Source organism: Haliotis rubra, unplaced genomic scaffold, assembly GCF_003918875.1.
Source record: "Haliotis rubra isolate DU_JTF1 unplaced genomic scaffold, ASM391887v1 Scf147, whole genome shotgun sequence".
Classification (NCBI taxonomy): Eukaryota; Metazoa; Mollusca; class Gastropoda; order Lepetellida; family Haliotidae; genus Haliotis; species Haliotis rubra.
Window position 1 is genome coordinate 1,496,406 of NW_025765414.1, and position 25,575 is coordinate 1,521,980.

A 25,575-nucleotide genomic window follows, 5' to 3' on the forward strand; every position below is an offset into this window, starting at 1 on the left:
TCAGTACAACGGATGTGCTTCCTTCCGTTCCTACGTAAACATAGTGAGTGAGTGAGTTTAGTTTTATACATGGCAACGGCCTGTAAATAATCAAGTATGGACCTGACAATTCAGTGATCAACAGTATGAGCATCGATCTACGCGATTGGGATACGATAACATGTGTCAACCAAGTCAGCTGAAGATCAATTCTAACCCGGATCTTCACGGGTCCAGCAAGGTAATCCCTAATGAATAACCCTAATACTTACCCCATAAGCGGCTTCTGCACAACGATGACTTCATGTTGAAACACCCTTGCTACAAGGTTTTCATATTCCGACCAGCTGTTCTTGGTCTTGCTACGATGTTTCTTTTTCATTTTGGTCTTTACTTTGCTACCGCCTCCCATGGCATTTTGTCTGAAATAACAATATATCAACGTCATAATACTTGTGACGTCGCCTGTTTGTGACGTCATATGATTCTGGATTCATCTGACGTCATATGTTGCTTCTATCCGGAGACTCGGGCATGTCTGTCGTTCGGCTGTTTTCATAGAGACACATGCGTGCATGTTTCTCGAGTTATTATTATCATAAGGAGTTGATGGAATGTGCAGCTATATATTATAATATTACATAAATAACTTACGTTCACACGGAACCTAACACGTCCTTCACCACCGCTCACGCTGACCCGTGAAGATCCGGGTTAGAATTGATCTTCAGTCACCCATGCTTGTCGTAAGAGGTGGTGTCATCGGTTCCCAACTGCGTAGATCGATGCTCATGCTGTTGATCACTGGATTGTCTGGTCAAGACTCGAGTATTGACAGACAGCCGCCATATAGCTGGAATATTTCTGAGAGCGGCGTAAAAAAACAACCAGCCAACCGCCCACACTGTATCACTGTTTCCAGAGAATCCAAGTTCTACACGTCATAGATTTCGAACTTACGTTCACTCGGTCAGTGTTTTGTCGATCCCAACACATGATATCTCCCAATCCTTCAAAATAATATAATAATAAAACAATACTTAGTTTTTGTTTGTAAACCAACGCATTTATTCTGAAACCATCGAAGTGAGTGAGTGAGTGAGTGAGTAAAGGGTTAACGCCGCTTTTAGCAATTTCCAGCAATATCACGGCGGTGGACACCAGAAATGGGCTTCACACCCCTGATTGGTCGTGATTTGTTTAACCGTTACAATTTCAGCAAATATTCGTCCGTTTCGCACGAGCGAATTCACGAAAACAACTCAAACGAATGCATTTTCCCATGAGAGTTGTCAACTGGCAAAGGAATGGTCCAAGAAACCCTGCAGAGTTGTGTCCCTTGGAAGTGCCATACATTCTACGCGAAAGCGTTATAAGATGTTAGTTTTCAATGTGTTTCGATGAAAAATTATAGTGTTTGGAGGTAATAGATTTCTATAACAGCTTATGAATTGCTTATAATTTAAACCGTGTAGCGCATATGGAAAGATTTTTCAAACGGGTCGTTCAGTACAGTAGACTCCACAACGGTTTTTGTAACGAAGTACGGATTTGTAATTTTGCAGGATCTCCGCAGAAAGATCCGCAGCTTTTCGGTGAATTCGAACCGAAACTCGGTATGAGTGAGTGAGTATAGTTTTACGCCGCTTTTAGAAATATTCCAGCAATATCACGGCGGGGGACACCAGAAATGGGCTTCACACATTGTGACCATGTGGGGAATCGAACCCGGGTCTTCGGCGTGACGAGCAAACGCTTTAACCACAAGGCTACCCTACCGTCCCATAATGATCAGTGATGTAAAGTAAATACACAAAGGCTATGAAAGCCCAACATGAGTACAATGAACGTTATTATTGTCAACTATCGTGATTTCGAAAATACATTTTAGAACTTTTCTTCACCGAAACTTTACCATTTCAAAGAAATAAATTAACTAAAATGTAACAATGGCATTTTTATTAACGACATATCCATGCAGTACAGTACACAGTCAGTATCTGCTAATTATAACCTCGATGCCCACACACCCGTCTTCAGAGAGAACTATCCAAACTGGCTGTGTTTCCCATCAAACAGTGTATTTTTAGGTGGGAAGTCGCCCTGGTTGCAGTTGTCGGAGTCGCAGCAGAAGCTGCAAATGATGCTGGCGCCGGATGGGGCAGACGTGTGGTCCAGCATGTTCAGACACAGATCCGTGTCTGATGTCTGCAGCCACCACTTGCTGTAGCAGGTGGCCTCGTCAACACAGCTGAAGATGACACAACAGTGGGTGGGTGAGTGAGTTTAGTTTTACGGTTAGATGACACTATAGCATGATGACAGTGAATTAGTAAGTGCGTATGGTTTTACGCCACTTTTAGTAAAATTCCATCAATATCACGGCGTGAGACGCCGGAAATGGGCTTCACACCTTGTACCCATGTGGGGAATCGAACCCGGGCTTTTGGAGGGATGAGCGAACGCTTTAATCACTATGCTACCCCACCGCCCCCTGAATGACGACAGCATCTGATGCGTACATCGCAGTATATTGATCGTTATGACTGTAAAAGTGTTTGTGAATATTGCAGCCGATTATATACCACATTTCCTCAAGCCAAAGTTTGGTTTCACTCACAAAAATAATTATTTAAAGCGTTGTAAAATCATCCGTACCCACTGATTATGTTAAAAGAACGTACTTCAAGGGTAAAGATAAACATTGGAGAATTGGGGGAATACGATAAACCCAATCACTCTAAAGCGGCAAAATGTATCGTAAACAGTTGCGTCCCGTGACGTAACAGGATACTATAGGGCCCTTAAGTAGGTCACGGCACTTCTCGAGACCTTAGTACTAAACATGACAAACAACGTTTCATACCTTTTGGAATGATCTCATGGCTGTCGGTTGACAGTAAGGAACCGATAAGCCAAGCAGGAATAACAAATTTCCGATCTAACCATAGTAAAATTAGCCAACTATTACGGCTGTCGCAAGCTGGAAGCAGAACTAATTCTTGAATGTACGCTTGTCACCGGAAATCTGGTACCGGAAGTAAGCTGGGCCCGTCTCGCATATCGCAAGCTGGCGTGCGCAAAGGGAGCCGGGAACCAGCTTAGTGCCGGAAGTAACGCCTCGTGGGACTTACAGGCCCTATTATCACGATTCGTCCCCAAATTGATCCTTGGCCTGTCAGCACCATAACGGTTGATTCCAGAATGCCCGACGTTAGACTGTGCTCCGGGAACTGGTCGACACTGACACACTGGTCAACTCTAGAATCCGCTGACCACGGGTTCCAATACCAGAATGACCCTGATACACTCACCTCTTCCTGATTGTCCTGGTGTACTGGATGTCGTCTGTGACCGTCGTCAGACAGTACCCGGATGTACACGTCATGGGGTGCTGAATGAAGGGGCAGCCATTGCTGCAGTCCCAGCACGTTGTTGGACCTAGATATCATAACTGCGTTGTCATTTACAAGCAAAGAGTGGGTAGGTGATAGTCATGATACTAGTCTCGCCGGCTGTGCTTGTCACACTCACTCAGAAATATTCGAGATATATGCAAATAATCACCTGGACCAGACAATCCAGTGATTGACGTCATGAGCATTAATCTATGCCAGTGTATGAAATAAGGCCCGTCCGACCGCCCTAGACGGGCTGGATTTCTGACGGACGGTCTAATTTTACAGCTAGCCTGATGGTCTGGTAACATTTTTTCGCAAATGTGAGTATATTTCAACATATCTTGGTGTTTGGTCTGGTTAAATCCATTTTCGACTGGTAACAATAATTATTTGAAGTTACCAGCCCTGATGTCTGGCTGGGTTTTTGGCTTGTTTCATACACTGTCTATGTATTTAGATACAATAACATGCATAAACCAAGATGATCCTGCCCACCAGATCCCGTTAGTTGATTCTTATGGCAATAATAGCTTGCTTTAAATGTTAAATTAAGTTTCTATGAAAAATTTAAGTTCTCACTTCAACCTGAACCATATTTCATTAACATAAACACACAACTTTTTAAAAGGTTTTGACCAAATTTCGCTGTGGGAACCATAATTTACGTATTGAGTCAGGACGTTGGGAAAGTATTTCAGTTGAAAATAGAGTGTGTTTACATTGTGAAAAGATTTATTCAATAAGATTGCTTGAGGATGAAGAACATTTTCTTTTAATTTGTCCATTGTATGAAAACTTAAGAAATGAATACATACATATTGCAAAATATTATTATAATGTTACTAATATCATGTCAATTTGTAACAAGCAGCACGCCTGGAAGTTAGGAGCTTTTATATTTTACAGCTTTAAATTAAGACAAAACTGGATTGAAAACAATTGTAAATGATTTAAATGTATCATGTTAGCATATTTAAATGTTGTTGGTAAATCAATCAAATATTGTCACATGTCATAATTTAAATAATGAGGCACTCTGTCAAGTATATTAAAGGACTATGTATGTGAATTATGGGCCGGATGGCCTACATTTCTGAAATAAAATCAATCATTTCAATAGGTTGCTGAAGACTCTAACTCGAATGTTGTTTGGTCTCTACAGTCCGTTTGGGTTCAAATGAGAACGATGAATGATGAAATAACTCGAAATAGGGATAAGTGCTCACACAAAAATAAATAAGACACATGGTCGTGCAACCTCTGTACCCAAAAGGATCTGAAATATGATGTTTTATGATCGATTACGGAAAAAGTTGTCTAAGAAACTATCATGTAATATTGTTCTATTTTCACGCTTCACACAGAGGTGACAAACGGCTGGTGGAACAGCGCCGCCACGCACTTCAGGTGCAGCTCAGCACAGCCAGGTGAGATGACCCCTACATGTCAGGAAACAGCCGGCGCTGTTCCACCAGCCGTTTGTCACCGGTGCCTGTTGTACCGTGCAGTCCTATGAAAGCCTGTCGGCTTGGTGGGGAAGGAATATTCGACGTGTTGCAGGTCACAGACATTATTTTTCTAATAACCATCTCGATCAGTTAAACCAGTGGTTGATATCATGACCAACAACCCACAATCATTGATCAGCCAAATTACAAGTTGTAACCACCTGACTTTAAGTTAAAGAGATGATTGCGTCCAATGATCACGGTAGTGACGTGGTCGCCTGTCTGACTGATTGCTGATCATATTTACCTTTGCCACTTGATGTTGGCTTAGCCGAGGACGTTGATGTAGTCGCTGCTGTCACACTTGTTGAAGCAGTCGCCGTAGTAGACGGTACCGTCGACGTTGTGTTGAAGGGATTACTGGATGTCGCCGTAGTGGACGGTACCGCAGACGTTGTGTTGAAGGATTACTGGATGTCGCCGTAGTGGACGGTACCGCAGACGTTGTGTTGAAGGGATTACTGGATGTCGCCGTAGTGGACGGTACCGCAGACGTTGTGTTGAAGGAATTACTGGATGTCGCCGTAGTGGACGGTTGTGTTGAAGGGATTACTGGATGTCGCCGTAGTGGACGGTACCGCAGACGTTGTGTTGAAGGGATTACTGGATGTCGCCGTAGTGGACGGTACCGCAGACGTTGTGTTGAAGGAATTACTGGATGTCGCCGTAGTGGACGGTACCGCAGACGTTGTGTTGAAGGAATTACTGGATGTCGCCGTAGTGGACGGTGTTGTAGAAGCTGTATTGATGAACCTACTTGGTGTTGGAGATGGAGACGCAGTGAAACTACTTGCCGATGGCGTTGGAGACGTTGCTGCAGAAGATGTGGTAATAGACGAATTTACGAAAGCGCTAAATATGACTTGGTTGCTATTAGTTGCATAGTTGCCGTTTGTTTCTGTGGTTGTTCTTGTTATATTGTTGCTGGGTTTTTGTTGTTGTTTTTTTGTTGTCGTTGTGGGGTTGTTGTTTCTCTGTTTTTTTTTTTGTGCGTGCGTGCGTGGGTGTGTTTGTGTGTCGGGGATGGAGATGGGGAGGTATGGTGTTTTTATTAAAGCAAAACTTAAAATCGTTGCCACCAGTCAGACTCCAATAACTCCCCTCAGCCAGCATAATCCATACTGTAATCACTACTAAAACGCAAACCACTCACCTACTCAACTATGTGTGGGCCTACCTGTTGTCGTGATGATGTCGTACTGAGCGAGGTTGGATGGTGTGGTGTTCTCGTTACAGGGTGTGGCCGGAGACGTGTTGTTACAACACCATCTACAGAAAATGGACAAGGTAAAAGAGACGACATATTAGTCGTGGGGAAGAATATAGCTGGAATCGGTAAGAAATGGTAAAAGAGACAAAACATTTAACCAACAGACAACGTCGTCACAGGAATGACGCTTGGTCAAAAGTCAGGGAGTGGAGCGATAGCCCAATGGTTAAAGCGCCGAAGACCCGAGTTCGATTCCCAAAATAAGTTCAATGTTAAAAGCCCATTTCTGGTGTCCCGCGACGTGATATTGTTGGACTATTGCTAAATGCGATATCAAATCTTATTCACTCGCTTATTCAGGGTGAGAGGTCGGTTATCAAACAGTATACAGGGAGGCCAGATCATCTGGCCATTATAGCACTGGGCCTTGATTTTCGAAGCTCTCTTAGCGCTAAGATAAGTTAATGTTAATGTGTGGTACATACGACTATCTTAGCGCTAAGAAAGCTTCGAATATCTAGGCCCTGGATCGCCAGATCAGAGACGCGGGTTTGTTTCTTACGCCGTCCGCAGCGATATTGATAAATTGATGCCGAAAAGTAGCCCAAATCTCACTCACACATTCTTTATTTTTTTCATAACATCCAGAACTGAGCTGTAATCCACATACCTGCAGAGCAGCCCGTGGCTACTAGGGTGTATATTGGTGAGGTTGGCCATGCACTCAGTCTGGGTTCGAGTCTGGATCCACCAGTCCGAGTAGCACACAGTGTCACTTACACATCTGAAGTTAACAAATTATATCGTGAAGATCCGGGTTAGAATTGATCTTCTGTAACCCATGCTTGTCGTAAGAGGCGACTAACGGGATCGGGTGGTCAGGCTCGCTGGCTTTGCTGACACACGGCGTCGTATCCCAGTTGCGTTGATAGATGCTCATGCTGTTGATCACTAGATTATTTAAAGACCGCCGCCGTGTAGCTTTAATATTGCTGGGTGCGGCGTTAAACAAGAAACAAAACAAAGTATGTCGACTAATAATGAAAGAAAATGAAACAATATCGAAAATTGTACATGTTAGTAAATTGCTCTTAAAGGTGAGGGTGAGGTGAGGTGAGGTGAAATTGGGTTTTACGTCGTGCTTGAGAATATTTCGCTCATATGACGACGTGCATGCGCCTGTATGTGTATGTGCGGCTGCTTGTACTAGCCCAGACTTAAGTTGGTTTTTGTAGTGCTAGCCCACTGAAATACCATGCCGCAGTGAAGCATGAATACCCCACTCAAACACATTATACTGACTCCGAGCCGACCAGTCCTTGTTGTACCCATTAATGCAGAGCGCCAGGCAGGGACCAACAAGTACCATATTTTAACGTCTTTTGGTGGTTCTTAAAGCCTTTGTTCTTAAAGGAAATGGGGTGTGGAAATCACTGTAGGAGGCCGCATAACATTTACAGTTTTCACAGAAATTATTGAGAAAATCTTTGCTTCCTAATACTGATAATAGAATATTAAAATAGGTGTTACATTATGTAGTAAAGGTTCTCAATATGGGAGGCAACTCTAAGAATGAACCTTACGACATCAAGAGTTATCTCCCCTGGTGTTGGAGGCTTCTTTTGTTGACATAGCAGATTTGACAGCAGAAGATAAAAGAAAGCTGGTTCGAGATGATTTTGAAAGGGGTGTGACTAATGCAAAAGAGTTAGCTGGTAGACATGACATTCCTCTGTCTGCAGTTTACAGAACTTTGAAGAATATTCAGTCATGAGTTGGGACTGAGCACAAGACAGGGGCAGGGAGGTCAAGGAAGTTCAGTTACTGATCGCAGGCGACTTGGTCAGATTGTGGGTAGGGGGAAATTGAAACGCGATGAGAATATCAAAAATGAGATAATTAATAGAGGAAATCCTCAGATATGTAATGAAACCCTTAGACAAGAATTACAAAGACTTAACTGTGTGAGAAAGCGCGAATTCCCTCACCATTTATGAAAGATGCACAAAAAGAAAGACGTTTAAACTGGTGTAGGGCTCACGAAAATCAAGACTGGGGTAATGTTTTCTTTTCTGATGAAAGTTCTGTCTGGCTTTTTCCGAACTTTGTGAACATTTGGACAAAAGATACCATGAAACCTTTCTACCAACACCCAAAACACAGCCCAAAATTTCACATGTGGGATGGGATATCATCACGTGGTGTGACGAAGTTTGGTATTTTCACTGGAAATTTGACGAAGGGACGATATGTTGACATCTTAAATGATCAAATCCTTCCAACGGCCCGAACACTGTATGAAGGGTAATTGGATTTCCCAGCAAGATAACGACCCAAACCACACTGCGGGCTTCACAAAACAGTGGTTGTTGGACGAAAATGTTCAAGTTTTAGACTGGCCCAGCTATAGCCTAGACCTTAAACCTACTGAGAATGTGTCTGGACTAATAAAGGACCGAATAAACCAAAAAGGACTAAGAAATATTGAGGATGTAAAGAAAGAAGTGGTCGAATATTGGGATACGCTGTCACATGATTTCCTACAAACTTTAATCGGTAGTGTACCTAGACACATTCAGTCGCGTACGGCTGGGCAAGGAGGTCTCACAAAGTACTGAAAAGACACTTAGACTGTAAGAGAATCATATCTCAACATATTCATTTAAGTGAAACTTCTATAGTTTACAGGGGTGGTGGGGTAGCCTTGTGGTTAAAGTGTTCGCTCGTCACGCCAAAGACCCGGGTTCGATTCCCCACATGGGTACAATGTGTGAAGCCCATTTCTAGTGTCCCCCGCCGTAATAGTGGTGGAATATTGTCATAATGTTAAATCGGCGTAAAACTAAACTTACTCACTCACTTACTCACTCACTCACTCACTCACTTTATAGTTTACTAGTATTAGATATTTGCCGAAACAACTTTCTCAACAATTTCTGGAAATACTATATATGGTCGATCTCATCTTGACGTGAGCTAGCATCGGCCTGTCCCGGAATAACTGGAGTGTGTAAGTGAGTGAATATGGTTATACGCCGATTTTAGTAATATTCCAGCAACATCACGGCCGGGGACACCAGAAATGGGCTTCACATATTGTACCTACGTGGAAAATCGAACTCGGGTCTTCGGCGTGACGAGCGAATGCTTTAACCACTGGGCTACCCCGCCGCCCCAGTAATAACTTGAGCGGTTACGATTAACATCAGCGTCACAAAAGGGCGATAACTCTACTCACTGTTTAGTGACAGCCTTGTTCCCCTTCCCGTCAACCTCCAGTGTGTTCATGCAGAAAGGCTTGTCATCCGGGCACTCAGCGAAATCTGTGACGTCACATGTCGTCACTCCGTCATCCACACATACCTGACACCGGTTCTTCACTAGGGAGCAGAAAGAAAAATAGTCACTGGTACTGTCGGAAATAGAAAAAAAACCTGTATTCTCTCATTTATCTCTACCATTTATGTAGTTGATATGTGAAAGTGTGAAATATCTCTGAAACTAAGTTCGGCCTAACTACAGTCTCAGTGGTAGGGAGATAGGAAACGGAGAAAAAGGACTTTACTCAGGGGAAATTAGTGCAGAACTGAGCAATGCGGTTAAGACTTATTTGGAACAGACCATGGCTTTATGCAAATTAGTGTGCGACGATATTGTATTACAAAGGACACTTTTTAAATGCCTAATTTGAAATTAGACGTAGATTCATTATAAATGATAGCTGACGTAAAAAAATAATAACTTTTATGCTGAAACTATCAAGGATGTAGCTACCATGGAGTCTCACTGTCACTATAGAAACAAACAGATAGGAGGGGTTGCCTCAAAAGCAAAACCTGGGGTCGGGCTTGGGGATAGAGATATCAGCTAAGATAAGATAACCCTTTAGGGCAATTATACTGGGGAGGTACACGGCACGTCATAACAATTTACAAATAACATCCAGCCCTGTCGATCTTCGGGTGGTCATGCCACCTATATACTACGATGCGTTTCTATGGTTTTCGAGTATCATATTCTTTTACATATCTCAACATAACATTTATGAAAGAAAGACACTTAAAATGTTAATCAATAGATGAGACATAGACAACACACATGAAAAAGCACAAAATATCTTTGAGATGAACCCTTGTGCCTGTAGGCAGCACATGCATTTCATGTCAGGTGAGTCGACGGTCCGTCGTCATACCTGGCTGAGCGACCTAATTGCCATCTATAGCCTGATCTATTGTTTCAGCAGCTATTCGTATTTTTTCTAAGTTTTGCCCGATTTTACAAGTAAACATGCTTTTCTGGATATCGTATTACGCATCCCACTGAACGCCTAGTTAGACAGAAGTGGGTTATTTCGACATATGCTATTTGCAATTGTGTAACTTTTAGGGATACAGAGTGACAGCCTAAAAACAGTTTTTTTCTATTTCCGACAGTACTTCTAACATCGTCCTTTTTATTCTTTTACACTTGGCTGATACGTTTCATCGTATCCCAAATAAGTAGAACGGTGCTCATGCTGTTGATCACTGGATTTTCTGGCCCAGAATCGATTATTTAGATTCCATTTAGCTGGAATATTGCTGAGTGCGGGGTTAAACAACATTCAAACCAATCCAAACCCTAAAAGTTCTTTTCCAGCCGACCCTCTCTAATTATTGGTGGATAAAGAATTGTCGTATGCCAAGTTCGAACCCAATATGGCTGACAGCTTGCCAGAGCATGCCTTGGGCATGCACAATATACATGTACACATCAGGCAGCACGTGCACGGCACTGTGTATGTGTATCCGAGCCTGAACAACATACCCAAAAGTGTTTTTAAAAAATGTCCGAAAAGCATTTTCAGCTGCGTTCGATAAAAACTATATTGAAAATTAGTGAAGACAATATAAAGATATATCGCAAATATTCCAAATGTAGTGTTTTCGTACTGGAAACCTCATTATTCTCAAAATAGGTCTACTTCTAAAATGATTATGTACAGAACAACGGCGTTTGTTACTCTTTATATAAGACATGCCCTAACCAAAGGCGATTACACAATCTCACTGGCGCGACTGTCAGCTAAAACTGGGCCCTTGTCTACTCTATTTCTCGTTGGGTGCGCTCAGACGACAGTTAGTACTCATTGGCGACCTCTTTTTAGAAAGAAAATGACAGTCTCCCTGCGTTTGTTAAATTAAAATTGATTTGAAACGAATTAAGTGAGCAGAGGCTTTTGTTTCAATTACTTTTGACCAAAATAAAACCTTCCAGGTTTAGATATGGCTCCATTTTTAAAGTAACCTGGCAACGTGCCTGCGTACGCACGACAGGAATTGGAATGAAATTGTACCACTTCCCTGACAACTAAATAGATGCTCTCCCGCATGCATGTTGACAAGATATTGGTCATTTTGGGATTCTGGAGGTTGTTTTGTTAAGGGAATAATTTTTTTATGTTTTTCACGTAGCGACCAAATTCTGAACATGGGTCGGTCGATCGGGTAAAAAGAACAAAAACAAAAACTTAATAAAGACAAAATTATCTGAATAATGTTCTGAATTCTCATTTATTGTAATTCTTATTGCAATTTCTCGCGTTCTGTGGACTTGTGGCAGCGTCTGATTAGAAGATAAACATTTTATATGACGAGGCGATGCGTTTTAGGTTCGAGTCATCGGTGTTGGAATGAAAACAATTTTTTATTTTATTTTTTTATTTATTTTTTTTATTATATTTTTTTTGGCGGGTGGGGGTCGGGAAATCAAATTAGAAGGGTCGGTCGGGCGATGAGAAACACAAAAAAATATAAATGCTGCCCTGGTAGCGAACACGATATTGTGAATAATATGTTTGATGGAGAGTAAATCGTTATTACTTAAAGAACCACTAAACTTTGTTTTTTGTTACTCTTTTAACCATTACATATGAAAGATTTGTGGTTAGTCTTATGCGGAACACCAAATTTATTCTTTAAAAACTTGTGGTTAATTAATACCGAGCGATTAAAAGTGGCCAAAAAGTCGCCTGCTTCCCTCTCGCCCGCCAACGAAACCACAGACAGGTTACGTAACTCTGCCGCCAGAGCACTGCAGTGACGTCATATGAGGAACGATTTTCAGTTAGTTGTATAGAAAATGTGTAGCACGCTCATCATTTTGATGATTTCTCGACATCAACGACGACATGCCGAATCGTTGCTTTGTCGTCAATTGCTCCTAGGGGTCGGGCGATGGTGTCCCCATGCACAGATTTCCACAGGACCCCGCAGTTCGTGCTAAATGGGTTATGATTGTGAGTGCGAAGCGAGCGTTGTGGAAGCCTGAAATGATATCTTACTTGTGTTCAGATCGCTTCACGGAAGTTAAAGAATCAAAACTACTTACTAGTTGTAGTAAAATATGCATATGATTGATGACCATAAAGATTTTCTATGACACAACTTGTAACATAACGATTTCTTCCTCGGAAGTGAGGTTGTGGTCGAAGTAACAATAATATTGTAAGTAATATTATATTGACACCCACCTCGCTGCCACGAGAGAAATTGTTATGATATACGCTATGTCATGCAAAATCCTATCGGCCATCAATAAAATACATATTTTTCTACGAGTAGAAAGTAGTTTTGATTTTGTAGCTCGGTGAAAACAAACCTAAATACCATTTATCCTCAGACTGGCGGATGTTCTCGACAGGGTGCCGCCATTTTTCAAAATCAAAAAATCTGTTAGAATTAATGAGATTATAGTTTGTTTTCAACAAGTTATAAAATCAAGACTACTTTCTACTCGTTGTTAAATATGTATTGGAATCATAACCAAACGGATTTTGCATGACACAACTTATAACATAACGAATTCTTCCACGGAAGCGAGGTGGGGTCGAAGTCACAATACTGCGCGATAAATTTCTTGCTACATTCCCATGGTTAATGTCCACTCACCAGTATGTAGATACTAGTCAATGTGCGTCTTAATATTTGGTCTTATAATCCTAATTAGTTTATTATCACACTTGTATGCATTTTGAAACTAAATAAAAAGCTGACGATCTGCTGATACTTATAGTGAATTTATAACAGAACTGTAATATCTAGACATTTTATAGTTTGCCAATGTGAATCATAATTCGCACACACACCCTAGTGCATGTTGTCTGTCTCATTACACTTCACGGCGAAAACAATGATTCTGTTGAATGCTACGACAAATGAATAAAAACAAAATGCAAATATTAAAATTAAAACAGATTAAAGTTATAGGAACAATATCAGGCCATTACCTTGTTCGAGGAATGTATCCATCAATATCCACAAAACTGTTCCAAATGATGTGTCTTTTAACAGTTTAATATACGAAAAAGTGATAAATCTTTTCAGGTATTGATGTATAGTCTCATTGGTCACCCAAGATAGCACACCTGGCAACTAATTGCATAATGTCCGCCTTTCTTTAAAACAGTAATTTAGTTAGCCAATAATGGGCAATCAATCAATGTATTGCCGGTTAATCCTTTGAAAGAAGGACGTTGTTTTACGCAGACACCGACACGGCAGAGTGTATTCAGTATAGATTAGTAAATCTACATACATAAACACTACCTTTTGACAATTCCGCTGTGTAAGATAAAAGTAATTAATCAATCAGCGTGTTATCGGTTAATCCTTTGATCGATGTTTATAATGTTGAATATTTACTCCAGACACAAGAAATGCCAAATGGGAACCTTTGTCGGGTAATCTAAGTGTGTTACCACTAATTATACCTGTTATAAATTCATTAACTGACCATCAAGTGAATGATGACAAATAACATGTGTAGGTTTATACCACCTAACACGGGTTACAACGAGGGAGTATTAATTGCTGTATTGCATGTGAAAACTTATGGGCCGACACTGTTTTGAGAATACAAACAGATTTTTACATGACATGATTAAATATCGAGGTAAAACAACACAGAAATGGGATCAATTTGGATCAGTCATTATACAAATAGGGCCTAACGGCACCAAACGATTTTGACAGAATCGTCTATGAAAACAAGTTGTAACTCGGAAACTAGGCAAAGCAGGAGACAAAATTAAATGACAGTAGATTGTGAGAACATATAGCTTTCATTTTCCACAACAATTGTCACGATTTCAGGTTTATACAAGCCTGTAAACACTATAATTTACCCCCTAAAATGTAGATGAATTCTGCATCGGCCCTCAAAGCTATTCCTCATATGACGTCACAGAGGCGCGCCGCTCTGATTGGTTGAAATTTCGTTCGCGGGTGAGAATTGTGCACTGTTGTCAAAAAGGTCGATTTAAGTCAATTAAAGGTCGAAATTAGTAGTTTTAATGACGGGGTTTCATTTATAACGATGCCAGTTAGTGATTTATGTATTTGTACCCCCTAGGGTTTATGTGACCTTTAAAGAGACTGAATTTTACGCTCTTTGGTTACTTGGTTGACTTGTGTATTTATTTCAGTCTTTTTTTCTTTTCCATATTTCATGTTATAAGATTTTTAGCCAAAGCTTGCTTTTAATATTGTGGATTTTCCGGTTTGGATGCATGTTTTGTGACAGCTTATCTTTAGTTACCAAATAATTCCGTTAAGCTTTACAAGAAAATCAATATGTACATATGCAAGCATACATACATGTGTATACCGGGTTTTATAATTTCTTATCTTTAGTTACCCCAAAAATATACCTTGTTTACGAAAATCTTAAAAAAAGAAACAGCAGGCTCGTGCATTTGGGTTTTTTTAAAATAATAAAACTTGTGCTATAGGCAAGGACTGTCCTCAGAATAGTTTCTCATACACATCTCAGCCTTTACTATAGAACCGGCCGTCCCATCATGTATGATGCCTATAGAATCAATTAAGCAGGAATCCCTGAATGTGTATGTTTCCCTGTCAACTTAACATAAACAACCTTGGTTTGACGACTACAACAAGTGTCTTATTACTGTGACGATCGATGGTTACTGGTTGTACATGACCAGCATCAACACATTACACACCCTCGCTACCACTGATTGCTTACATTTATTGATCAAGCTCTAGCGATGTCGACATCAATCTGTGGTTTAGTTTGATGATTCTGGTAATGTGCACAGTTACTAACTGTAGAGCAAATAAAGTGCTCTCTTGAAAATTGGATAGACCCAAATTTACAAAGGTCACACGGGTGAAAACAGTCCCTGAAACAGTTGCGAAGGGACAAATTCACACAAAAACATTTTCATTTTTTTTGCAATTCTTCAACAAAAAAAATGTTTACCCAGTAGTTTAAGAATCAAAATACAGACATTACAAGTATTTAATATATATGTTTCTCCATTAAATTGTGGGTTCATTCTTTTACCATTTACCGCGAGTTCTATTTCCACCATAAACACACCATGACTTATGTCCCTTGCAATATTACGTCACTGGTGACGTTGATAAACGGATGACGTCATTGGACCTCATCGGACCTGATTCACATAGTTATAGGTACAGGTAGGTGAATTTGGGGGTCCAACGCAAATCTGTGATCCCCGTATCAAATTCATAGCAGTTGAATAACCATGTGTTTCATGTTTGAGACACCATCGCTATTTTAGCCAGTTCGACAGTAAGTGAGTGAGTTTTACACCGCTTTCAGCAATATTCCAGCAATATCACAGCGGGGGACACCAGAAATGGGCTTCACACACTCTACCCATGTGGGGAATCGAACCCGGGTCTTGAGCGTGACGAGCAAACGCTTTAACCACTGGGCTACCCGACCGCCCCGATAAGGAAGAGGACTTAACGATAAGTAGATAAATCTAGCTGGATACATTGAACTGCCACATGAGGAGAGCTAGTCGACTGACTTTCTATTAATAGTTAATCTGTGTTAACCTCGATAAAACGGACCCCTTTAACCAGGACATCCCACTTTCCGGGCGATTCTGTTACGAACGTGTATGTGTATACAAACGATTTTACCGTTTGACCCGGATGAATAAAGTGTGAATGATACCGTTCGGCTACGGGATGTCATTGTCACAATACCGGCTAATGCGTTAAACCTGAACTTATTTATTTCTTTTTAATACGTGTCTTCGCCTGGCCATCAAAGATTATTCTTTAGTAGGCTTAAAATATTACTATACATGCCTCCAAAGCGAGTTAAACACAGAGACATACCTAATTTTTGCGTAGTTGTTGTCATCGTTTTCGATGTTGATGGCACTGTAGACGTTGATGGCACTGTTGACGTTGATGGCACTGTAGACGTTGATGGCACTGTAGACGTTGCTGGCACTGTAGACGTTGATGACACTGTTGACGTTGATGGCACTGTAGTAGTTGTGTGTGTTGTAGACACTGGCGTTGTAGCTACAACATATATGTATTATACGCTACAGCATTGTGAGAAGGTGTTCAATGTATTATTCCCGTCTATTTCATTCCTATTCACCCTTTGCTAGACCCGTGAAGGTCCAGGTTAGAATATTGATCTTCAGTAACCCATGCTTGTCGTAAGAGGCGACTAACGGGATCGGGTGGTCAGGCTCGCTGACTTGGTTGACACATGTCATCGGTTCCCAATTGCGCAGATCGATGCTCATGCCGTTGATCACTGGATTGTCTAATCCAGACTCGATTATTTACAGACCGCCGCCATATAGCTGGAATTTTGCTGAGTGCGGCGTAAAAGTAAACTCACCCACTCACACTTTGCTAAGGATCAAATCATGGAATCAACAGAAAACTATGATGTGGGGGTCAAATTTGGCGTAAATATCTAAGCCTATTGTAAGCATGGATCCGAGGTTTCAGTATGTCATTTCATCTTGTGGATTCAATTCCTGCTATTGACAGGTGTTGTGTACTTTTCAATGACTCGTTCCCTGATTTGCAAAATGGATGATTTGGTGCTCTGAAAACCATTTTTATGCTTACTCATGTCTCAAGTGCATAAGGTTAGATTAAAGTGACCGTTTGCCTAAAGAGGGGTTACGTACCATATCCTTATTTATCCAGTCTTAAATGGATACAATTTCAAAATATAAATTTACGTTTAAGTAAAGTTGTGAATTTTTGTGATCCTTAGCAAAATGTGAGTAGTATATATTATGAATCAGATATACTCATGTCTTCCTTCATCACGCTCACTTCCATGTTCCCAGTTAGGATTCTGGGGAGGAATTGGTTCCACGTACCTCATACGTGTGACTCACGGAGATTCCGAGTAAGCCTGAAGTTCCCCAGGAGCCTCCTTGACATATAGACAGCTTGTCACAAGAGTCGGGTGGATGAGTTTAGTTTCGGGCCGCACTCAGCAATATTCCAGCAATATTCCAGCTATATTGCGGCTGTCTGTAAGTAGCCTAATCGAGTATGGACCAGACAATCCAGTGATCAACAGCATGAGCATCGATCTACGGAATTGGGATACGATGACATGTGTCAACCAAGTCAGCAAGCCTGACCACCCGATCCCGTTAGTCGCCTCTTACGACAATCATGGGTTACAGAAGATCAAATCTAACCCGGATCTTCATGGGTCTAAGAGGCGACTATATTGATAGGGTGGCTAGATTCGGAGACTTGCTTGATGCATGTCATCGTATCCCATTTGCGTAGATCGATTCTCATGACATCAATCACTTAAACGATATGAACTTTCAACACAAAGAAAATGTAAAACAGGCTTTGCGTTTTGAACTACCTGTTGTGGTGATGTCGTACTGTACGAGGTTGTGTGGTTGAACGTCACTGTTGCAGGACGTGCCTGAAGACGTATCGTTGCAGCACCATCTACAGAGTGAGTGAGTGAGTGGATCATTGTAATATCAGTATTTCATATCTATCAAGGGAAGATAATTCGGGAATATCGTCCGAAATGATACTGACCCGGCCATTTCGTAGATTCTTGCTTGCGTATGGTACTGACACATCATGATGCAAGGGAGATAATTTGGTATTCAGTCAACTGTGCGGATTAGCGGATCCTGGAATGCCTTGTACATGACTAACTGACTGAGTTTGGTTTTTAGCAATATTCCAGCAACATCACGGCGGGGGACACCAGAAATGGGCTTCACACAATGTGCCCATGTGGGGATTCGAACCCGGGTCTTCGGCGTGACGAGCCAACGCTTTAAACCACTAGGCTACCCCACCGCCCCCCTTGTACATGATGTACCTCTACACAACACAAACCCCTTTTACAGGAAGAGGATTTGGTTTTACGCCCCTTTTACCAATATTTCAGTTGATATACGCCAGACATATTAAGCCAGGTGACACCAGAAATGGTCTTCACACATTGTACCCATGCGGGAGCGAACCCGGGTCTTCGGCATGGCGAGCGAACGCTTTAACTGCTCGGCTAACACACCACCCTTATAAAAAAGTGCTTTCCGAGATCCCGTTATAATCAATAGGCAATGATTCGTTTGTATAAGAATGCCAGGTTTAACATAGCTTGTATTATTTTATATTTAGAGCTGAGATAGCTTCGGCACATATTCCATCTAACATATGTTCTATTTATCAGTTTTCAGGTCAGATTTGGTATTAATACTTTTATTATTATCCATATGATATATACATAGTGATTGTGATCATACTTGCAGAGCAGGCCGTGGCTACTGGCGTGTATGTTGGTGAGGTTGGTCATACACACAGTCTGGGTTCGAGTCTGGAGCCACCAGTCCGAGTAACACACCGTGTCACTTACACACCTGTGATTAAAAGTGCATTTCGAGCCTTTGAATGAAACATATAAAACTATGTCAATGTAGAGCGCTACGTAGAGTTAATGAAAGTGTTGAACTTTCTCACAAGTAATTGGTAATACTAGTTCCTTAAAGATTTTTTAAAGTTTATAAGCTTGCAGGTGTGGAAAAAAATATTTTGTTTTCATTCCAGTTATATTTGACATGAGAAACATAACTGAACAACGTCATCCACCGGCCCTATTCAAGGACTCCTAACGGAACTCCCAACGCTGTCAGCTATAATTAGATTCGTAAGAGTATATAGAATCTCGTTACACTTACAAATGGTCATCAATCCATATAAGGTAAGTCTGTTTGTGTTACACCCGTGAAGATCCGGGTTAGGATTGATCTTCAGTAACCCATGCTTGTCGTAAGAGGCAACTAACGGAATCGGGTGGTCAGGCTCGCTGACTTGGTTGACACATGTCATCGGTTCCCAATTCCGTAGATCGATGCTCATGCCGTTTATCACTGGATTGTCTGATCCAGACTCGATTATTTACAGACCGCCGCCATATAGCTGGAATATTGCTGAGTGCGGCGTAAAACTAAAACTTACTCACTGTTTGTTTGACATAGCATTGCACTATACATTCGTTACCCTCTCGGTAGAGACCAATACATTAAACTACGTTATATCGAACATGCTTATTACGAACTGACGGATGTTACGAACTGTTTTGTTGTCTTTATTGATGTCTCGGACACTTGCTCAATATTTCAGTCGAAATGCGTGAAACGAATACGATCATAACGAACTAAGTTTAGAGGTCCCCTTTAGTTCGTTTTAACCGTCGTTTACTGTCTATCGTTGTGTCGAACTTCGGCTATATTTGTACAGGACATATTGTCTGTATGTCACTAGAAACCTGATCTTGCACTGTAATTTTGAAGTTTTGTATTAAATATATATTTAACTCTTCTCACTCTTTTCTAACAACCCTGTTCCCCTTCCCGTCAACCTCCAGTGTGTTCATACAGAAGGGTCTGTCATCCGGGCAGTCAGCGAAATCTGTGACGTCACATGTCGTCACTCCATCATCCACACATACCTGACAACGGTTCACTGAAATATATGATAATATATTATTATTTATTGTCTCTTTAGTGACTTTTCGCGATTCTTTGTTTCATCTACTACTTAAGGCTTTTTTTTAACTCTCGGAATCTGAACAAACACAGAATCCGGGTTCGATTCGCGATATGGTTGCATTGGTTACTTCATGGGACCCTCTATTATTACAGTTTATGTTGTTGCTATCAGGATTATGAACGCCTACTGACATTTGGCATTTTATACATATTTTCAGTTGACTGATGGTTAATCTTTTCCCGCGTACCATAGATTTGCCGCCGTGTGCAGGGTGACTAATACGTCACTTCCTGTTATAGTTTTAGGACGGAAAATATGCAAATGACCTTATAGTTGTCGCAGGATTACTCTTGACGAAGTAAGTTTTAATTCATGCTAGATGTAATGGCAGTAGGAATCATACTAGTTTCAAAATGTTCCAGAACTAACTGAAAAGATGAATACATGTGTACTTTAATATTTCTACGATTAGACACGATATTTCAGTGAAACTAATCACTTTTTTCAAGAGCGATGTTGGTTTTTTTTTTAACGTAATTTGCATATGTTTCATAGCCGATGCCGGGCGTGGTGTTTCTTGAGTTAGCATAACTATAAATGCGGGAACAGGTGTTATATAGACACTTAAATTCCTTGCCTTGGGAAGATGGGGGTTTATGAATAAAACCATGTACCTAATTTAGGCGTCGTCGTTGTGGTGGTGGTTGTTGTTGTTGATGTCGTGGTTGTAGAAGGCGCTACACAACAGACGAAGACATCAACAAGTTTTGGATAAGCCGATTGATTCGGGACTTCGTAAAAATAGTTGATAAGTTTGATCAAGGTTTATCTATATGCAGTGGTGCAAGAAATAATGTTTCGAGAATGTGTAAACACGTTGAGAGATTTACATGTTGTTGGGATGGCGTACTGCACGAGGTTGTCTGGTTTGACGTTGCTGTTGCAGGTCGTCCCTGGTGACGTGTCATTACAGCACCACCTGGAGAGTAGATAAGACGTGAGTGAGTGAGTTTAGTTTTACGCCGCACTCAGCAATATTCCAGCTATATGGCGGCGGTCTGTAAATAACCGAGTCTGGACCAGACAATCCAGGGATCAACAGCATGAGCATCGATCTGCGCAACTGGGAACCGATGACATGTGTCAACCAAGTCAGCGAGCCTGGCCACCCTGTCCCGTTAGTCGCCTCTTACGTCAAGCATGGGTTACTGAAGATCAATATTCTAACCCGGACCTTCACGGGTAGAGTAGATAAAAAAAACCTCAGGTAGACGGAATCACACTATAATCAGATCTTGTATCATTATCAGCAGCATAAGAGGTAGCAACAGCAGTACTACATGAAACAATGACTTTTGTCTTTCTTAATGGGCGGTTGGGTAGCCTAGTGCTTAAAGCGTTTGCTCGTCACGCCGAAGACCCGGGTTCGATTCCCCACATGGGCACAAAGTGCTACGCCTATTTCTGGTGTCCCCCGCCATCATATTGCTTGAATATTGCTAAAAGCGGCGTAAAATCATACTTACTTACCCAGGACTGAAATGCGAGCATCAAATAAGCAGGATGAAAGCGTGATGCGGTAACAGCTGCCCGTCAAGTAAAACAACAATCAATATGTAAAACAACAATCAATATGTAAAACAACAATCAATATGTATTGCACCTACTTGCAGAGCAGCCCGTGGCTACTGGCGGGAATGTTGGTCAGGTTGCCCATACACATAGTCTGGGTTCGAGTCTGGAGCCACCAGTCCGAGTAACACACCGTGTCACTAACACACCTAGGTAAAGAAAATCTCATATATATTGATTGTGGTCTCCGAAGATCTGAATCTTTGATTTGGGCAGGAAGAAGGCTAAGGTTGACGCTCGTGTTGACGAGTGATGTTGACGCTGACGTTAATGTTGATGCCAACAACAGTAGACAGGGTAATTGATTTCATGTCACAAGTTAAAAGCCAGGATAAATGTTGAAATTGTGGAACGGATAAATGTTGAATGGACTTGTACATAAACAAAACAAGCCCCAAGTCACGGTTTTACCGTGGAACAGATCGAAGAAGCGAATCTTTGATTTGGGAAAGAATGATGTTTTGATATGTTGATGCCAACGACAGGACTGAAATGAGTAGTGAAGCATAAGATTTTTATATGTATGGACTGAAATAAGTACATTACAAAAAAGACCCTTAAGTCACGGTTTTACCCATCCTCGATAATCTCCAGGGTATACGTTACGATCACTCTCCACTATACCCTGGATGCATCCACGGCTTGGCCCGATGATTTTATTACCTCCCTTTGCTGGCTTTTTATCCAATTAGGGCCTAGATTTTCGAAGCTCTCTTAGCGCTAAGATAGGCTCTCTTAGCACTAAGATGGTCGTAAGTGCCAGACATTAACATTAACAGGTGTCTACGCTGGGAAGTTGAGCGAACCAATGACAACTCACTTTCGCTTCTTAATTATCTAACCGTTTAAACTTGGCAACACAATTGATGCAGAGGTACTCTGAAAGAGGTAGAAGGAGTTCTTTGATATATTTTTTTTAAGTTTCAGATCCGTCAATTTGTCTGTATGATTTTCCAAAAAATATGAGTGGCACTGGGAACAAACCTTCGCAAATGCGACCGCTATCTTTGTTGACACTGGCAAGCTCGGATGTAACGGCGGCTTAGCTGATTGGCTACTGTGAGAATGTGAAGCCAGCAAAGGGAGGTAATATAATTATCGGGCCAAGCCGTGGATGCATTCAGGGTATAGTGGAGAGTGATCGTAACGTATACCCTGGGGATTATCGAGGATGGGTTTTACCGTGGTCTCCCAGATCCGAAGATCCGAATCTTTGATTTGGGCAGGAAGAGGGCTCGTGTTGACAAGTGATGTTGACGTTGGCGTTAATGTCGATGCTATGAGTTGTTGAGGTGAAATTTCTTGATGTTATCGAAGATGTTATATCTAGGATGAGGTTATCCTAATGTTATGTTTATGACGGCAACATGTTATGGATGTTATATTAATGAATAAGGCTCTTATCGACATCCCTACAATGATGTTTGGAGCCAATTTCTGGTGTCTCCACCGTGTATTGCTGGAATATTGCTAAAGTCGACACAACCAGTGTATTTGTGACTCTACATCAGCGTCACAAAAGGGCGATAACTCTACTCACTGTTTAGTGACAACCCTGTTCCCCTTCCCGTCAACCTCCAGTGTGTTCATGCAGAAAGGCTTGTCATCCGGGCAGTCAGCCAAATCTGTGACGTCACACGTCGTCACTCCGTCATCCACACATACCTGACACCGATTCTTTCCTTAGGAACAGAAGATCAATCAGTTATAAATATCGAGCTTTGTAGTCACACACAGCTGACCCTCGCTACGTACAGAAAAGTAGAAGATGCACACAGAACACTTGTGAAAAAGGTCTCCACGAATGCAGGGACGTTTCCTATATATACTGAGCAAGAAAAGTTAAGGATCATCGCGATCTTCATACGAGTAATGGACTCGTAAAGATCCGGGTTAGAACTGGTCTTCAGTAACCCATGCTTGTCGTAAGAGGCGACTAACGGGATTGGGTGGTCAGGCTCGCTGACTTGGTTGACACATGTCATCGGTTCCCAGCTGCATAGGCGGATGCTCATGCTGTCAGTCATTGGATTGGTCAGGACTCGATTTTTACAGACGCCGTAATATAGCTGTAAAATTGCTGAGTGCGGCGTTAAAAACAGACAAAACAAAAACAAAGAATACTGTGATACAATGTGATATAACGTAATATATATCTAATGTGATACAAATAGCCATATCGTGATATAGATAAAATAGATAAATTAAGCATTTTGTCTAAAATATCAGTTTTTGTCCCTTTTCTACACTAAACACAATGGCACCAAACACACGCTGTCGCAACTGTTGGGTAAGTGACACCTGTTGATGATGTTGTTCCAGCAGATGTCAGTGTTGAAGGTGACGTCGACGTGGCTTCAGATGTGCTCTTAGTTGTGCTCGCTGAGGTTTAAAAAATATTAAAAGAAATTATTTCATTGTACTCACTGAATGGAGTTTAACGAATGTCTCCTTCATACAGGTGTAAATATTAAACCTTTACCAAGAGGATAACCAGTCTGGGTTATATGAAGACTGGCTGACTGACTGAGTTTGGTTTTACGCCGCTCTTAGCAATATTCCAGCAACATCACGGCGGGGGACACAAGAAATGGGCTTCACACATTGTGCCCTTGTGGGGATTCGAACCCGGGTCTTCGGCTTGACGAGCCAACGCTTTAACCATTAGGCTACCCCACCGCCCCGTTATATGAAGAGACAGATTGCATTTAGTGCAGAACGCAAATAGTGACAAGAATGATATAAATGGATAACCGAAAATCATAAAATCATGTTATATATGTTTTCACCAAGGCTACAAGGGGTCCATCATTAAATAGTCTTGATGTGGGTGGGATTTGGTGAGGGTTGGATAGAGCTAATTCAATTTCATTTCATTTCATTTAAAGGGAACACCACTTTAGGATTTCATTTATATAAACATTACCAAGGTCTTGTTTCTGTGGTCTGACCTCACCAACAAGGTAGAATTAAACATTTGAAATTTGAACTGCCGATGACCTTATGCAAGCTTAATGCGTTAGTTATAAACTCGGTTTTCTGGTTTTGAAGTGATTCCTCTTCACGTCTGGGGTGAGTGAGTGAGTCATATTTAACGCCATTTCATCATTATTTCAGCGATATCAAAGTCTAGCTGATTATTGTAAAGAATGGTGACATGATGGTTACAGGTAATATTAAAGGTTACATCAATGTGCGAAATAGTTTCCAAATTGTTCTAGCCAGTCGGTCTAGTTTATGCCTGAAAGTAGTTCACAAGCAAGAAATTTGAATGGTGGAAACTAAACCATGCAGGAAAAATTACTGTAAAAAGGTAAAATACCATCATTTATCAAGTTTTTATATTGTATTGCGGGCCAGTGGCTATTTCTGTGATTCACTACTGACTGTCGGCTATTTCGCACACCGCATAACCTTAAGCCACCCACTGAGCAAATTCTATATAGTGGGGCTATATATTGGTCCATACCCATTACCCCTCCTTACAAACCCCAATCTGCTCTCTGTACCTGAACCACACGATTCACGCACCTGTAGAAGGCGATGTTGCAGCTGTAGAAGGTGTTGTTGTAGTAGTTACAGGTGTAGGTGTTGTTGTCGTAGTTGTAGAAGGTGTTGTTGCGGTAGTTGTAGCTGTAGAAGGTCTTGTTGCCGTAGGGGATGTCTGTGGTACTGTCAAATAGAGGTATATTCTTTGAACAGCTGAACAGAAGAAAACGTTTTATGGTGCATCATGGTCGGTGCAATCTGCACACTCTCGGCAGCATCGTTCCAAATCTTTGCCTTCCCGTCATTGCCACAAGATTCATGATCCGAATCCTATCTTCCAAATTCAGCATTATATTGGCATTACGATATAGGGCCCGTACGTAGGTCACGGCACATCGCGAGACCTTGGTACTTCTAGGTGACAACCAACGTTTCATACCTTATGGAATGATCTCATGGTTGTCAGTTGACAGTAAGGAACCGATAATCCTTGCAGAAATAACAAATTTCCGATCTAA

The 25,575-nt window shown here is 41.4% G+C and overlaps 2 protein-coding genes across 6 annotated transcripts in view; both read right to left on the bottom strand.

Moving 5' to 3' along the window:
- The window catches only part of LOC124269758, a 50,398-nt gene extending 50,005 nt beyond the window's left edge, over positions 1-393 (bottom strand). The window contains exon 1 of the mRNA XM_046704792.1: positions 252-393. Within this exon, the coding sequence (XP_046560748.1) occupies positions 252-391 (140 nt within the window). The 5' untranslated portion in view covers positions 392-393. The remainder of the gene's footprint in view (positions 1-251) is intronic.
- A 1,530-nt stretch (positions 394-1,923) lies between these two features.
- Positions 1,924-25,575, bottom strand: part of LOC124269759 (mucin-5AC-like) — a 34,743-nt gene continuing 11,091 nt past the window's right edge. The window contains exons 8-25 of one of the 5 annotated variants that reach the window (XM_046704799.1): positions 25,100-25,240; positions 23,870-23,950; positions 23,109-23,250; positions 21,604-21,717; positions 20,827-20,915; positions 20,611-20,673; positions 19,771-19,909; positions 18,691-18,804; positions 17,787-17,875; positions 16,259-16,450; positions 9,337-9,478; positions 6,769-6,882; positions 6,066-6,157; positions 5,600-5,702; positions 5,305-5,406; positions 5,136-5,254; positions 3,294-3,420; positions 1,924-2,230 (exon numbers count right to left, since the gene is read on the bottom strand). In XM_046704799.1, the coding sequence (XP_046560755.1) occupies positions 2,026-2,230; positions 3,294-3,420; positions 5,136-5,254; positions 5,305-5,406; positions 5,600-5,702; positions 6,066-6,157; positions 6,769-6,882; positions 9,337-9,478; positions 16,259-16,450; positions 17,787-17,875; positions 18,691-18,804; positions 19,771-19,909; positions 20,611-20,673; positions 20,827-20,915; positions 21,604-21,717; positions 23,109-23,250; positions 23,870-23,950; positions 25,100-25,240 (2,168 nt within the window). In that variant the 3' untranslated portion in view covers positions 1,924-2,025. Of the gene's footprint in view, positions 2,231-3,293; positions 3,421-5,135; positions 5,407-5,446; positions 5,703-6,065; positions 6,158-6,768; positions 6,883-9,336; positions 9,479-16,258; positions 16,451-17,786; positions 17,876-18,690; positions 18,805-19,770; positions 19,910-20,610; positions 20,674-20,826; positions 20,916-21,603; positions 21,718-23,108; positions 23,251-23,869; positions 23,951-25,099; positions 25,241-25,575 lie in introns of those variants that run through there. The other 4 variants (XM_046704797.1, XM_046704796.1, XM_046704798.1 and 1 more) reach the window with 4 other exon arrangements.